General features: G+C 25.7%; 1 protein-coding gene across 1 annotated transcript in view; it reads left to right on the top strand.

The window, feature by feature from the left end:
* Positions 1 to 5,031: 5,031 nt before the first annotated feature.
* LOC112689092 (protein prickle-like) overlaps positions 5,032 to 17,309 on the top strand; it is a 152,129-nt gene continuing 139,851 nt past the window's right edge. Inside the window, exons 1-2 of the mRNA XM_025562608.1 lie at positions 5,032 to 5,305; positions 11,983 to 12,049. Coding sequence (XP_025418393.1) covers positions 11,985 to 12,049 — 65 coding nt within the window. The 5' untranslated portion in view covers positions 5,032 to 5,305; positions 11,983 to 11,984. The remainder of the gene's footprint in view (positions 5,306 to 11,982; positions 12,050 to 17,309) is intronic.

The raw sequence follows: 17,309 nt of genomic DNA, 5'->3' as shown, positions 1-17,309 counted from the left end.
AGTATTGAATTACCTTATTCTATCTATTTACCTCTAATAGTGTATTTGTCAATATATATTGTAGAATTCTATTTCTTCGACCTTCGTTATATTTCTTTGAAATGAGTATTATTATTTTATGAAGTTATATGACTGACAACGAATATAAATCCTTCAATACTTTATCCTATACATAAAATATTTTAATGTGCATTATGTACTGACACTTATTCTAATCAGTGATGTGGCGTAAATATTATAAGCGTTGCTTAGACTTTCAGTTGTAGGTATATTTTAAACGAACAAATAACATTTTGTTGATGGTATTATTTTTTTTTTATTATTATTATTGATAATCTTAATATGAAATTGTTGATTTTAGGCGTTTTGGCTGTCGAAAGATAACAAACTGAGAATACTGGGTAAATGTCTACCGAACTTCCATAGTACAAAAATGTCCAGGTTAATAATGAAAACATGAGAATAATAAAATGTGTGTAAGCGATTCCAATTCCCCTTCCTATTTCGTAAGTAAGACTATCATATATAATTTTGGAATAGTATAAATCTAAGAAGTGGTGGTACTATCATAATAAAAGCAATTTTCAAATGTGTTACACGACCAGCCACTAATGTCTTTATTTACATCATGTTCAACCACGTTAAGTAATATAAAATATTTATAAAATCATTTTCCACAATCTAATTGTCTATTATTTACAAAGTGTAGCGAAGAATGAATGTATAGAGAGGTACAGGTATACTTTTTGGAGATTGCTTCACCATTGCGTCACGTGTTGAAATCGACGAAAGTATTTTTATAAAGCGTAAAAACAATTCTGGTTAAATTTTATATCAAAAGTGGAATTTTGAAGGTATGTGTAGAAAGACAGAAAAATGCTTTTTACTCAAGGTTAAAAATATAACTGTGTCTCCCCTGTACGGTTTAATTAAAATTAATATTAAAAGAGGTGCGACAGTATATTCTAATTTTTTGCATCATCATGAAACAGATGAATTATAAATCAACACTGGTTTCAATCACTTAACAATTTTGTAGATCCTACAATAGGTGTTAACTAACATAATATTGAACAGGTGTAAGGATCAGCTTTATAGAGTAACAAAAAAAAAAAATAAATAAATAAATAAATAATATAGTGGTACAACTTGTCAAAATTTTGGTAGCTACCTGGTTGAGTTTATGTGACATACATGGACGTAATGGACGATCCTTTCGTCGAAAGCCGTTGGTATTCGCGACAAACGAAAAGTATATACATATATAATATTGAGCTATGGTAACTAGTATTTTCATTGCTTCTTTCTTTCTAGTAGTCTTGATCAGTGTTCTATCATGCGTGATTTTACCGACGGAATAAAGTTTTCATTCCTTATTTATTTATTTATTTATTTCTTGCCATTCGATGTCGTGTCCTGTGCAAGTGCGTGTTCGCGTTATATACGCGCGTTTATGTTATATATGTATATGATATACACAATAATGTGTAGTATCGTGGTGCACCCGATAACACCGACCGGATCAGAGTGTACGTAAGCATATATATTTTTTACGGCATTACTCTTAGGGTCATACAACTCGTTTTGTTATGTACTGGTAAGTAGGTATAGACATGGATTTGAGACTATTTTCACGGACGAGACGCAAACAGTCAAGAATGGAACACGCGTTCGCAATGTGTAGATATATTTTCGGGGTATGTCGATTGTGGATAGCAAATAACTTTTGTTCAAGTAGAAGTAGTTGTTTTTGTTGATGTACCGATAGAGACAGAAGTTCAAAGAAAAATGTCCTCTATTTTATTATTTTATCGTGAAAGGACAGAACAATTTCCAGAATAAAACTGTTGACCGTTTAATTCATCATTAATAATGATATTTTAAAGCGATTTTAATATTGTAAAAAAATAGCGAAAAATGCTTTAAAAAAATGTACTTACTAAAGTTTAAAAACGATATTTTTAAAATCATGTTTTCAAATTTATATATAATAGTATTTATTTAAGATAATAATAAAATAGGTACTTTTTTGTTAAATATTTACATTAAATTTAATTTAATTTAAATTTAATTTATTTCATTACTTGCTGTTATAATCGTCATTGAACTCACATAAGTAGAAAAATTTCTTTTGACTGACTTAATTTTTCTCTATTTTTGATGAAATAAGTACATGGACAAGATATGCTTATATTTATTAGTTTATTAATTTAATAGATTACATACCAAATGTGCAAGTTTTGAGCGAACAAACGATGCAACTCGTGATCAAATATCTTAATATTATAGAATGTAAAGATAATTTCTAAAAAGTGCTCTAAAAACATGATAATGCATTAAAAATACATTTAAAGTTAAATTTGCCAAAAAATGCAAAAAATTCCAAAATAAAAACGACATTAAATTAATCAGTATTACTTGAAACACAATTTATGCTTACGGACTTACGTATTGGACATTAAAAAAAAAAAAAAAAAGGTACATTGCATCAAAATCCCAGGCCTACTCATTATTATTCCAGTCCACAATCAGGGGCAAAATATTGTACGACCGGTACAGAGACGGTTACCCGTATCAAAATTTTTGGAGCTTTTTTTTACATTCTAAAATAGAATGTTAATGTTTATGCAATATTACAGTTCACTATTCTATTTGCAACAACAGCACTTAAAGTTATCCGAGCACAATAATTCGAGCCTGAGATCCATCATTACCCACGAATTCCACGAGAAACGGCTCGGTAACGTAATTGCAGCCACCATGGCTCAGTCTCACGCGGTTGGTAAATTAATTTTACCTTAGCACAAAATACGTTTATTCGGTATTCAGGAGGAAACAGAGGATGCTCGGTTATCTTCACACCGTTGTCGTTATTATTATGTTTCTATTATTGCCACTGGCAGCTATGTGTAACAGCTTGTGGGGAATAGCATAACAACCGTTTTCAATGGCAGGGTTATAGTAAATTCGTTTCACATTACGACGTATATCGTGCGCACACGTTTCTTAGATACATAGCCATAGAGACGGGGATGTGTATTTGTTTTGATATGGATGCGTAGAACTAATGAATTTTAATCAGCTTAAACAAAGTAGTCTAGCTGTAAAGATGCGCCAAAGATTATATTGGATAAGTATTTTTTACTTTTTTTTTTTTTTAGAATAAATTTTTATGATAATTTTTTTTACAACACACCCATTTTTATGACATACATTTTTCTGATTAATGTGTGGCTGTGTTAAATCTTCGTATATCTGTATACACTTATTTTAACCGTTTGTAACCAAATAAACATTCGTGTTTTCGTCTATCGATATTTAAAACTTATCTTAGAAATACTATCAAGCCAGAAAATTATTTACGGTCTATATTTGATGAACGAAAATGTGTACTTTTGAAGGTCAGAAAAATTATTACTGATATTACGCAAAATAGGAAAATATTGTTGTTATCTAAGGATAATTTTTTGTAATTTAAGTTAATTTATGCTTAACCCTCTGCACATAATTGGTACAACAATAGTATACAGTATATGGATGTAGATTATGAATGTGCATGACCACATCGTTAAAATTTGAAATTTTGAATAGAAAATTATTATCAAAAGTACAAAACAATAAGTTATAACATCTTTACTGAAATTGACTACTATTTTAGCATATATGTATCTGTGGTCTGTGGCAAATGCGCCTGAAAAATTAATTATTATTAATTAATGACTGACGATTTCAGAGTTATTTGAAAATTCTATTATATGTTATCGGTTTTTATTTTACTAAATATGCTTGCAATTTATCTTAAAATAATTGAAGTATTAAAGTTTGAAACTGATCAAATATTTTTCGTTAAATAATGTTCAACATACGTATTGTAATTTTTTACCTACTCTACCATAACCATATACCAATAAAAGTATATTCGAAAATAAATTTAATTATAAAAATATTGAAACGAAAGAGGAAAATTATAAATAAAATATGAGGGATTATTAGTATATTAACGTTAATAGTATTCATCTTATATATATTGTATTATTTAAATTTTAAATTAATTGTATTCAACTTTTCTCCATTTATATTGACTCGTCCATATTTGGTTAAAACTTAAATTAATTATTATGGATTCAACTATAACTATATGGGGACGTACGTATATAAGTATTCAATAATAAAATAAATTTTAATACACCAGAATAAATACATTTTTAAATTAATTTTACTAATTTTATTTTACTTTTATCGTATATTAAATGCTGTTTTAAGACTATTAAGTAATGATTTTTCTAATTTCAAAGTAAAATAATACTTTCAGATTTATTTAAAAATATTATATATAGAATTATTTTTTATTATCTTCCAATATTAAAATTATTACAGTTAAAAAATTACAGCTATATACATTATATATAAATGAGAAGAAGGAACAAAAAGAATAAGAAAATAAAAATAGAATAAACCAAGAACAATCGTCAAGAGTATTTTAGTACATAAAATACAAAAATAAAAGAGTAATTGCATTAATATCAAATTAAAACTCCAGAATTTTCAAAAAACTTAAGTATACTATAAATAATGGGTCTAGAAAAATAATTTAAAATAATTTGGTGATCCATTGTGATGATATTGCTATATTTGACTATACATATAAAATATTACAGTATAAGCTAAAAGTCAACTTAACGAAAGTAAAAATTGAAATTATAAATATCAGTTGATTATTTTATGGATTACAATAACCTCAAAAGTACAATCAAAATATAATTTTACGATAGTCTTTCACGTTTATATATCATTCGAACATTTTAAAATATTATAAATAATAAAAAATATTAATTGAAAATGGTTGTAAGACGTAAATTAATTTAACATTATTAATTATTATTCTGTTTTTGAATAAATAACAATCGTTTAGTTTATGCATTGGTTACAACAGTAGGTGAACGTTGCCTAACGTACTGCTAGTACTAAAGATTTGAACCGGTAACTCGTCGGGAAAAGACGTCTGGCGAACGGTCAGTCTGTGTAGTGACGACGAAGCGAACGTTCGCGGTATGATCGTGTGCAAAGACGGTTCCGTGTTTTTATATTTGTGTTATTTATATCTTAGCTATTCGGAAATTTAATATTTTCATAGTTTTTCCATTATAATTCGTGTTATATGTTTTTTAAATCTTTGTTATGGTTTTTTTTTTTCGTGCGATCCCAATGGTGTTTAGAATAGTAATGATTTTATTTTATTAGTGATTAAAAATATGCTCAATCTGATCTGGAGGTACCACTAGATTTAAAATAAAAGTATAAGAAGGTAATTGCAAATATTAATTTTAAATTTTTAACAACAATCAATTTATACAACTTCCATAATGTGCTATGGGTTCCTGTATACATTTATGGTCACTTGTTTTCAACTATTTTTAATATATCTATAAATTTTTTTAAGTCCATGACTTGGCAATATTATTTCAATTGTAATGGATTACATACGTCTATAACTTCATTATTTTTTTAATGACCGTGCAATGAAGATGATTATTACCTTAACTATGTATACATTATGGGTATAATAAGGATTTAAATGCAAAACGTCATTTAAAAAAAGTGAATTGTTTAATAATTTTTCATTGGTATTTTTACAACTATTACAAGTTACAATACTATTTATTAGATACAAGTATTTTAATTTTATCAGAGAAGTTATTTTTTTAATGATTTTATTTTTATTTCCTTAGTACGATAGTGTTCTCCTAAAGCTTTTTTATTTATATTATCAAGCTACTATACAATTATATAGATGTTATAGTTCCAGATATTTTATTTTTATATCTATTTTTATAAAAATATATTTTAATATGAATCTCAAATACAATAAATGAAAACGGAGTCAGAAGTCTTCTTGTTGCGCGTAAACATCTTTTGTTAGCCGGTGATTTCAATGCTCTACAAAGTATTTTACAATAAATGTACTTTAAATCTCAACAAAATCGCATGACATTGCATTGTTCCACTCGTGTTTACTGTAGTGTATCAGGACTTGTCTCAGTTCTGTCAGTTCTAAATTATTGTAAGCACATCCTATGTTACCAATGATTCGGTGACTTTTCACGTTCAAACGTCGACGAACACAATAGTGTCTTAACTCGTTACTTTTAAACTGTTAAATGGGCTACCGCATCTACATAATAATAGTTAATACTATATATACTAAAATTAAACAGAAATCCATTGCCCACACGGTTTTCGGTGTTCTTCTGTTATTTTTTATAAAATTGTTTACCCATGTATGTTGCTCCAGATGTATAAAAGAATAACGCTCGCGTGGGGAAAATAATACTATAATAATATCTAATCACGTACGTTCAAGCTAGATTGTTTCCCCGTTTAGAGTTAATGTTATGGGCGTTGTGAGTCACGGACGGATCTGAGAAAATGCAGGCGTTTCTTGGTCTATACCGTCACTGGATTGGCCTGCAGCTGCACAGGCTTGGTGCACGATAGTCGAAATAACAACGATTAAGTCTCCAATTAATATGCTTTTAGAATATTATTGGTTTGTAAATTACAAATTTTAATTGTGAATTTTTCTGAGTAAAATTTGATTATAAATAAAAGAGAAAAAAATATATATAAATAAATAGAACCAAAAAAAGAAATAACTGGTATTGAATTATTTTCGTTATTTTTATTCAACAAAAACTTTTTATTTAACGATCAATTTTAGATTTTTCATTTCTAGAAAAATAATAAAATAAAACAAAACGTTTTATAATCTGTAAAATGGTTTTTATGGCTCATTTGTTGTGAATCCACATATTCTATTTACATTCAACTTGAGCTAGTTAAACACAATTTAATTTTTAAATTTCAAGTTAAATTAAATTTTTTAAAAAGTTTTCTCTCTTGATAATCTCTACAAAACAAGTTGTTGAATGACTACATATATTTTCCTATACTGCACGTAAAATTTAATTATTTATTTTATATTTCTTTTCTTACGTATTCAAAGATATAATATTTTTTGTTATAAATTATAACTTAATAGTTATGATAACTGAAGTAAATAAATTAAATCGAATCAATGAAGTATTAACTGATGTGTATGCAAAATTAGCAAATTAAGGGCTCTTATTTCTATTTTGAAATACTTTTCAGTGATTTTGTTTTTTGTCAGTTATGATATTATTGAATATTAATTTGAAAATAGCATGCAATATTGAAATTATTAGATTGATGTTAATATTAAAATAATATATTTTTGTATTATATATTAAGGTATAAATGATGTATGTAAACAATGTTTTATTAATTTAGATATCTTTTATGTAGTTTTATGAACTAAAACTCGAGATACATTTTTTATAGACTCAAAATTTAAATATATTTTACAAGATAATCCTTGTATGATCAAGTCTATATTGATTCATATAATATTCATGGAAAATATTTTATTTAAAATTAAAATAGTAATATCAGAAATGTAACTTAAATAAAAATAATAAATAATAATAGTTTATTTCAATTTATACGAGTAGTTAATAGTTATATTTTTGGCATATTCTGTGATCAATAAATAATAATCATTGTAAAAACTTTTTCTTAGTAATATTCAGCTGTTAAAATAAAGATAAAGTATTTAATTAACTTTTCTAACTCTATCTGTGTTATGCCTTTTATACCGCCCTATAATAATATCCTTAAAATACCCTAGTATTAAAAAACGAAACAAATTACTCTTAGTAACAAGTATATAATTTTTCTTTCGTGTATACTTATAATAACATGTTTTGATAAAGTAATGCATTTTTTTTTATTGTGAGACTTGTTACTTGTTAGTTGCATAAATATTTTTACTTTTTGTTACCTAGTATATTATTAAACAACCAAGTATATTCAAATACGCTAGTATCATATTGTTCAGTTTTTTTAGTGAAATAAAAATTTTTGATATTATTCTTCATTCTTATCATGTATAGAAATTATTATTATGTTAGGAAAAATACGGAAAGAAGTATACAAATATAAAATATAACAATGGAGTAATGTTGAAAATTATTTGTATTTTATTGTTGTATTATAATATTTGCTATTTATAATATTCCAATAAATATATAAGAAAATACTCTATTGGTAGAAGTAAATACAAATATGCAATTCTTAATGCACGATAATTAAATAACGAAATGAGACCCATAAACATTTTTTTACTTATAAAATTAATTATTGTTATTTTTAAAATAATATCAAATTATCTGATGAACATTGTAGTTAATTATTCAAAATCCTTAAAATTAGGAATATATGTATATATATATATATATTTATATTGTATATTAAAAAAAATAATCACATATATTTTAGAATAATTAAATTTAACTGTTTGTTTCATATCGAATATGATAGCCTAATAAAAATAAAATTGTTCTCATTTTCAATGTACCGGTGTAAATTGATAATAAGGCGATTATATTAATTGTTTAACTTACAGCTTAGATTTAAAAATGAATTTTGTTATAAGTTCAGTTAAAAGAAGAATGTTTAAATATATTTTTGAATTTTTGTAGAAATTGCGTGATTGTCATAGGAAAACTTGTAATACAGCAGCTATGTCAAATAAACCTATGCGAATATTTAATTAAAAAGTTTCATTTTCACATAAAGTCGAATTTAGTAAGCAGGAACATTAAGTAAAATCCTATTCACGGAAAATGATTTTGTTGTGTAAATATTCATTTTATTTACCTTTTTGATTTTATTCCATGAAGTTGGGAAACTCGCACGGACGGTTATTTTATAAATATTTTTTTATTTCCCGGGAGTCGAGTAGTCCATCCCGTTATAGATACCAAATGTATACAGTAATACGTATAAAGGTAGGCATGCAATTGTATAATTTATACCGATCCAATCGGAAAGCAGTAACTTGTCGCATTCTTCTACTGCACAAACACACACACACACTCGGTTCGGACTGGTTCTGTACATACGATTCAGCTGCTGACCAGGATAAGATCAACATCCGTTTAATTAATGATGATTATATCCTAGTCGAGTCCTCTTGCACTTCTTTATGTTTTTCTGCGTCGTCAACTTGTTTTTTTATTTATTTTTTTATTGTTTTTTTCTTTTTACTGCCGTAACGTTTGGCTACTGTGCCGCTGCATATCTAATATTTAAACATGTATGTTGTTTCATTAGAAGCTCGTCTACTTTAGATAGCCCAAAAATGATTTTCAAAAGACGATATTTGGTGTACTTTAATAACCATAGAACAAAATTTTTAATGGCGTAATTATAATACTATACATGCAAATAGTATAACTTTGACGATCAAATGTTGTTTTTAGTAGTAATTGGCTAGCACGACAAATATTAAAATACTTTTAAATTTGATTTTGACATTTTGTGCTTGTGAATACTTTTGGGAACTCCAACTTTTTATACGAGTAGATAGTGAAAATGTAAAATAATACCTACCATATAATTTGGTAAATTAATTTAGTCATTAATCATTATTGGAAATTAGTTTTAAAGAGTGGGTTTGTTTTAATCTTTTACCCGTTTTTTTAATTTGATTCTTTTTTGTAAGATTTAAGATATGTTAGTACGAGTCCACAACCCGTCAATACTTACTTAATTTAAAAACTATTCTTATAAATGTTCAATATTATTAGATAATATTTTCACTATCCGATTCTATACAGACTTCTCATAACCGATAAATAATCAAACTGATGAAATAACATAGAGTGTTTCCGTTTTCCAGTTCGTTAATATCTAGTAACTCGTTCATATCTCCTACGCGAAGAAGCATAAAAAAAATAGTATGTGTTCATATAGTTTTTTAATTTTATCCGCAGGCTTATATAGGTGTACGTTTCCTGTTATGCACCCTGCAACTATTTTTATTCTAATTGACAATGGGGGAGAAGACCATCCCCTCCTTGTTTCACATGCTATGTTTAAATAATAAATATTCATCGTGAGACGAAGAAAAATGACACTATGATCGTTTGTTGAACACGCTGAAGTTTGATACTGATTGATTGATGATAATTAAGTAATGGTTTGTGGTTAATGATTTATTTAGTTTACACTTGATGTATATAGGTAATAACAACATTTTACTCTGCATACTTGGGAGTTAAATTATCTATAAAAGAAAAATTTTAATGATATTCAATTTTCGATTATGAGTACATTTATTCGGTAACATGTTAGGGTTCTTTGTTAAAACTACATTATCATATTTTACTTTACAATTAAAATACGATATGTGTTATAAAACAATTTTGTACTTCTTAATTTGATTTTTATAATTCGTAATTAGTTGTAATTTTTATTAATTACAAATAATATAATTTACTTATAATTTCATTGAAATAAAACTAAAGAACTTAATATTGAAACTTTTAGTTATTTTATTATTCAATATATTTAAAAAATACCTTTATAGATGAATTATATAAGAAATAAATTAAAGTACACTATATACTTGGTTATGATGTTCAAATTATTATTGTAATTAATTTATACATCAAATAATGTTTAATTTTTCATAAAAGTGTTATACTCGATTATGTGTTTTTATGTAATGTATCATATTTGTCACACAAATATTATAGCATTGGACGTCACGAGTATTCTCAGTTAGGTTCAGTATTCTATACGTTAAGGTAAACAAAAAATAAAAAAAAACAATAAATATTAATTTTAATAGGTTTCATTTATTAAATTATTTTTCTGCCTCTGTATAATTTAAAAACAAAATATACAATTACTCTCCTAAGTTGTTCATGTTCTTGTAAACCACAAGATTACTGAAAAATAAAGTAATATTTGAAAATAATTTCCAAAATTTGCTCATTGTGGATTTATAAAAGAAATAACAAATAATTTACGGCCAAGACTTATTTTTCATAATTACTATACACTTTTTGAAAGTACCTAGTAGAATTAGAAATATATTTGAAGGTTTATTTTGTTTTTTAGGAACGTATAAGCATATGAGAAATCAACAGGCGATCTGGTTATAAAGATTTATGTCTTTGTGAGACAATGGGTGCATAACATTTACATGTTGACCATATGTATATATATATATATATACAGTTTAAGTATTGGTTGTAAACGCGGTAGAACTTAATATTTATAACTTGTTATCTGTAATTAGCCCTTCAAGACCGCTATTGTGTGTATGTATATTGTTTTTTTCTTATTCCAGTTGTGAATCATTATTATTACAATATCGAACAAATGATTATTTTTACAGTTAGTCAGTGCTATACTAATTTTAGATATGTTCTGAATATTTGTTTCTGTGCTTATAATTTCTTACAGTTAATTTAATTCATTGGTTATTTTTACGTATAGATGGATTATATTTGCGTAAAATATTAAGTTAAAAAATATTATAAAATATAAAACGCTAGAATAATTTTTTTTTCAATGTGTCGCATACTAATTGATCGATTGCAATTACAATCAAAAAGCATATTTTATTTATATAATCAATTTATCTGTATATTTACTCTGTTAAATTTTTTAAATTTTAGAAACTATATTTAATTATAATTACGGGTTCTCAGTTAAAACATGGAATTCCGTATATAAAATTGAATTTGAAAAAATGTACGAGTATTTATATTTAATTTGTATACATTCATAACTTTACCAGCAATAATGAGCATTATATTTTAATTAACAAATCAAATTTTAAATGTTAGGCTTAATATGTGGTAGAGGAAAAATAGTACGTCTTAAACAATTTCAATTCCCCAAAAATTATTTTATTAATAAAACATCAAATTATTAATGTATGCTTCTAGATTTCTACAAGTAAATGAAAAAATAATATTTATTTGGGTATAATGTAAAAATATTAATTGATTAACTAAATTAGTTAATATTTATTTTTTAAAGTTAAATAGATTATTGCATGAGCGAACCAGTTAATTAAAATATCAATCATTTTCCCTTTATTTTCAGATATGAATGAAGTATCGAAGTGCCGAAAATGTGGTAGCTGTCCGGAATTCGTTCAACACTTTTGGAGGTAAGATTCATGCATCACAGTTATAGCGCTAGTATAGGTAATAAAAATAATTGAGAAAACTGCCAATGACCTGTACAACTATTAGTCTGGACCATGTGGAAAACCATGAAATTGAAATTTATTTTTTTCTTATATTTTTCACAAGAAACCATCAATCTCGGTATTCGATACACATTTATCATAATGTAACTTAGCTTTGTAAAAGATTTTTTTTATTCGTATACCTACCGGATAATTTAATGTAGATAGTATATTTGGTTCGCAAAGATGGGAAAAAAATAACATTTTCGAATTTAAGATATTGATATTCTCTCTTATAAGTAACTGCGTATTTTCGATTTTAGGTCATAAAGTAATCAAAATGGTAATCAAATATAAACTCGGAAAAATCTTAATGTAACGAAACGATGAGAAAAAATTCATGTTATACACGGTTTTGTAATACGTTTACACTATCCCTTTGGTAATAGTAGTCACTTCGAATACATAATGTTATAAATTGAACCATGAAACATTTGCTGAGTAATAATATCTGAGTCCTCCTAAATTATAAATGAACCTTTTCCAATTCACACCATGTATGTATTATACATAGAAATTTAATTCATGATTAAAGGTAGGTTCATGCTGCTTGTGAAAATTATATAAGCCACTCCAATTAAGTTCATCAGACTTTGCCTATATTAGAAAAAAGACGCATCACAAAAGCTTTTATGGTTCGTACACACGTGCGTTGATTTTTAATATAATTTTTAGTTTTACATACGATTACTATTATTATGCATACGCAAACAATCGAAATGTTATAAAGTTTCTATGTTAGGTTTGGTTAGGTTTTTAATTTTTTTAAATCTAACAAATTGAACTATTATACAATTACATTAATATGAAAAATATTACTTAGTTTAGTTATTAGTTATTCTTTAAGCACTTCTAAAAACCTCTTGTAATAATAGTATGAGTATATAATATACAATGTATACCTATTAATATTGTATTTTATATTAATTATGCTTACTAGTAGAATACAAAAATAATTTAATGAAATAAATAATTCTAAAAATTAGGTATCATTTAACGAATCAAAGATATAATATGTAATTAAGCAGTTAACAAAATAAATAAAAGAATTTTTACTCAGTAGTCTATACCCTATACTAGAGTACTATAATATGCAGACAATTTCATTTACATAACATCTCATTAAATTGTCATTACATTTATAAATTTACAACACTACAAATAATTTAAAATTGATATTCCCATACAAAGATAATACCAAAATGTATATTTAATTTGTCATCATGTACTTCAGCTTATTTGTATTTTAATCAATACATTGAAGTAATGAATATTATATTATAGAACCGGTTCGCATATCTCACGCAATTCAGCGTCAATAGATTTCATACTTTTCTATAATATTTTACGGACATAATTGAAAATAACATCTTTTATAATGCGTTATGCTATAGCCCAACGATCCGTAACTAGCGGATTGTCCAAATCCGGATTGACTGGACCGTTAACAAAGCTTACCATATTATATTAATTACATTTTTAAAACAATATTTATAATGGTTAATAAATATAACTTAAATTTAATTTTTTTTCAAAATTTTTTTGTAACAACATGAATAATTAATAATTATAATAAATAAAATACATTTTCCTTGGACCTTTTTTATTTATTATTTTATTGTTCCCAGACTCCAGTATAAATTATTTACCGAACTCCGGTATAGCCTATATAACTTTTTAGTAATAGAAATTCAATATTTTATTTAAAATACAAGTTTAAAAAGGAAAATTTAATTAATAAATGCAATTAAAAATTACATTATTAATTTTCAATTAATCATGAATTATCAAATATATAACAATAAATACAAACGACGAATCACTATCGTAATTCAATTACTATTCAGTAAAAATATTTGTACTGTGTTAAAAAAAAAAAAAAAAAAAAAAATAATAATAACATAAATTTGTTTCAAAACCGTATTGTTTTATGTAGACTACTTATTCAATTAAATATTTAACAATATCATACGTAAATACTGTTTTAACTGTACCGACGGGAAGGTTTGAAAAGAAAAATTGATCCTTTTCAAGAAACTTGTCAAGATGTGTTGTTCTATACAAATGAATTCGTATGTTTATGTCTACGAATACATACCGAACAGAGAACACCGTTGGTTTCTGTCGACGCTCTAAGGTTGATGTTAATCAGTCATGTTTTGTCGTGGCACCAGGAGACGTAGCTCTTGGCTCCCAGCCGTATGCCACGAGAATACATTACATTTTGCTGCATAATTCCCACTACAATCATCCATCAACTATATTATTTCCTACTATATGGGCACTCTGCGCTCTTATTCTATCTTTTTCGCTTATTTAAATATGGAGTTTTTTCCTTAATTTTTTTTTTTGCGCATTCATATACAACTACGGCAAACCGTGACCCGATAGGAAAGCATCTATTCGCTTTATTTTACTTTCTTTCTCCAAGCTTTTATCTTAGGATTTTTTCGAAGGGTATAGAAAATAATTCGTTTGACCTCGGAAAGCTAATTGTAACAAAAATAATGTGCAATCGGTCCGTGTGATGTTAGCTTGTAAGTACAAACATATAAATGCGTTAATTTTTTTTTTTTTTTTTGTATGTACTCGGATACGTTAAAAATATTTCACTCATTTAATGAATGCTCATCAATAGAGAATGATCTTATAATATATTATGCTTAATTAATCTTACAAGCTAAAGCCTAAAAAACAAATGAGAGGTATACCGATTAATTTTTGTCAATAATCAATTACAGATTCAAGTATTAATATCAGAATGACAAGTTCATTATAAATAATTTATTAAACATCCACTAAATAGGAACATATGGAATAAGAAAATAATTTTACTGAAAATTAAACTGTTTTTTTTATTCAAAAGTATTATAAATAACATGAGTATTTCAAATAGTTTGATTTTATTTATAAAAATGCATAATGTCATTAAATTATCAAACAGAGGAACAACATTTATTTTGTTTATAATTATATGGATATTATTTTATTGTGTATTCCAGAAGAATATTTTTTTTGTGCTGAATATAATATTCGACAATATAAGAAATATTTTGACTGTACACAATTTTAGTTATGAATTATTAATATTTTTTAAAATAAAAACAATACATAAAATTGTATAGTGCTATTTAATTTATAAAAGTAAATTTTGGCCTCTTAAAAACGTGATACACTAATGATGACTATATAGTGTAGGTGGTAAGTGAAAGGAGTATGATTACATTGTGAAAAGTAAATTGGCTAGCGATGGCAAAATATGTTTTAATATTATTCATGAGTATACTTTTAGGTAAGTAATATTTTTATTTTGGCTTCTTTATCTAGTCATTGTAATTGATTTATCGCCAACAAATAATAATGTGAAATGAATAAATAAATCTTACGATTGAGTCGTATGTTAACATAATTTGATACGAATAGGTCCGACAGAAAATAAAAATCAAATAGTGAAAAAATTAATCTCAAGATTCCGCAATTAAAAAATCCTGTACATATATTAATGTGAAGCCCACGAAATGCAATATAAATACAATTAAATAAATTTAATACATTTATTACAATCGTACAATTAATACTTTTAAATACAATATTACTGTCCGTGTTCTGCTATAAAATAAAATTTAACCGAATTGATTGATGAATAGACTATTAGTTATGTATTAAGCTACGAATACGAACGCGAAGATTTATGACTAATCGATTCACAGCTATGCTTTTATGATGTTTTTGTTTTCGAAAACTTTTTTTTCAAAAAAAAATTGAGTTGGTAAAAGTTTCACACAAGTTTATTTATTGAATGGAACTCGATAAAAGAACCATCTCTAGAGTTTGTAAGAATTGAAAAATTCGTTATATTTTTCATTCTTTAGAAATATTTATAAAAAAAGAAAACATAAAACCCAGTGAAACTGTTAGCAAAAAAAAAACTATTATTGTTTTATATTTGTTTTTTTTTTTCATGATGAAATAAATATTAAAAGTATGGATATTGAAATTCAAAAACTACGAAATCTTAATTCTACGAAGTAATGTTGGTTATAAATTATAAATATGATATTCATTAAAATTTTAGTGGAAACAGAATTACTGTTCATATTAAAAATACAGATAAATATTAAATATATTTGTCATTAACAGTATGCAAAAAAAAAACTGACTTTTATAGGTCTTGCGCGAAATACATAAAGTTAATGTTATTTAAATTATTTATAACGGTTTATTTTTTATACTCAATTAATAATCCACTGAGAAATGATGAAATCTTATCACGTAAAGAAAAAATAATTTTGTTTTTATTATTTTTAAAAGTATAGTTTAGTTTAGTGTACGAATAATAATAATAATAATTAATTAAATATATATTTTTAAAATGTTTTTATTATAACATTATTCATATTCTATCTCCCCCCCCACGAAGAAAATATTAAAAAAAAAAAAAAATTAAAAAAAACTTCAATGTATGGAAAAATAGTCGTAGTAACTACATATTTAGTTAGACCATTAACGATCTTAGAATCTCTGTAGCCGTGGCTTTTTACTCTTTCACCTTCATTACTGCTATTGTATTGCATTTCGAGCATAGCGTGGGACGAAATACGGGTTTTAAAATTCTTATATTTTGTATAATTTTATTGTTTAAAATTTTGTGATTATGTTTTTGTTAGAAGTATTGATTTACATATTGCGTTACACATCAGAATTGAATTATTAATTAATTGCTTAAATTAATTCAATCGGATTGATTCAGCTATAGCATAGCATACGTAGACAAGTAATAATGCTTTCATATATTTTCAGCATTAGTGTAATTTTCCTAGTGTATGTTTTTAACCGTTACATAACTGAAAGCAGTATTGATGGGATTAATTAGTATTTGTCGATGTATATCAAGCCATTGGACAAATTACTTCCGAAGGATCGGTGACGCAATCGCTGTTCGTTATAGGTGTATTATTGAATCTAACAAGAAATATTAACTCTTTGCTGTTAATTTGTTATGCTCTAAAGATGATTCGTTTCTTGTGTACAACATATTTTTTCGTTAGTTATTTATTCAACATCTTCTCTTGTTTCTTGTATAATTGGCCCGAGCACATATAATGCTGTTGATTTTGTTGTTTTTTTTAACGGGTCCGTTTATTATTTTTCATGTTCTCAATATATTATCGTGATAGGT

This window comes from Sipha flava, unplaced genomic scaffold, assembly GCF_003268045.1.
Source record: "Sipha flava isolate LNK unplaced genomic scaffold, YSA_version1 42_pilon_pilon, whole genome shotgun sequence".
Classification (NCBI taxonomy): Eukaryota; Metazoa; Arthropoda; class Insecta; order Hemiptera; family Aphididae; genus Sipha; species Sipha flava.
Note: the sequence above shows the minus strand (reverse complement) of the source record. Positions and strands in the feature narration are given on the sequence as shown.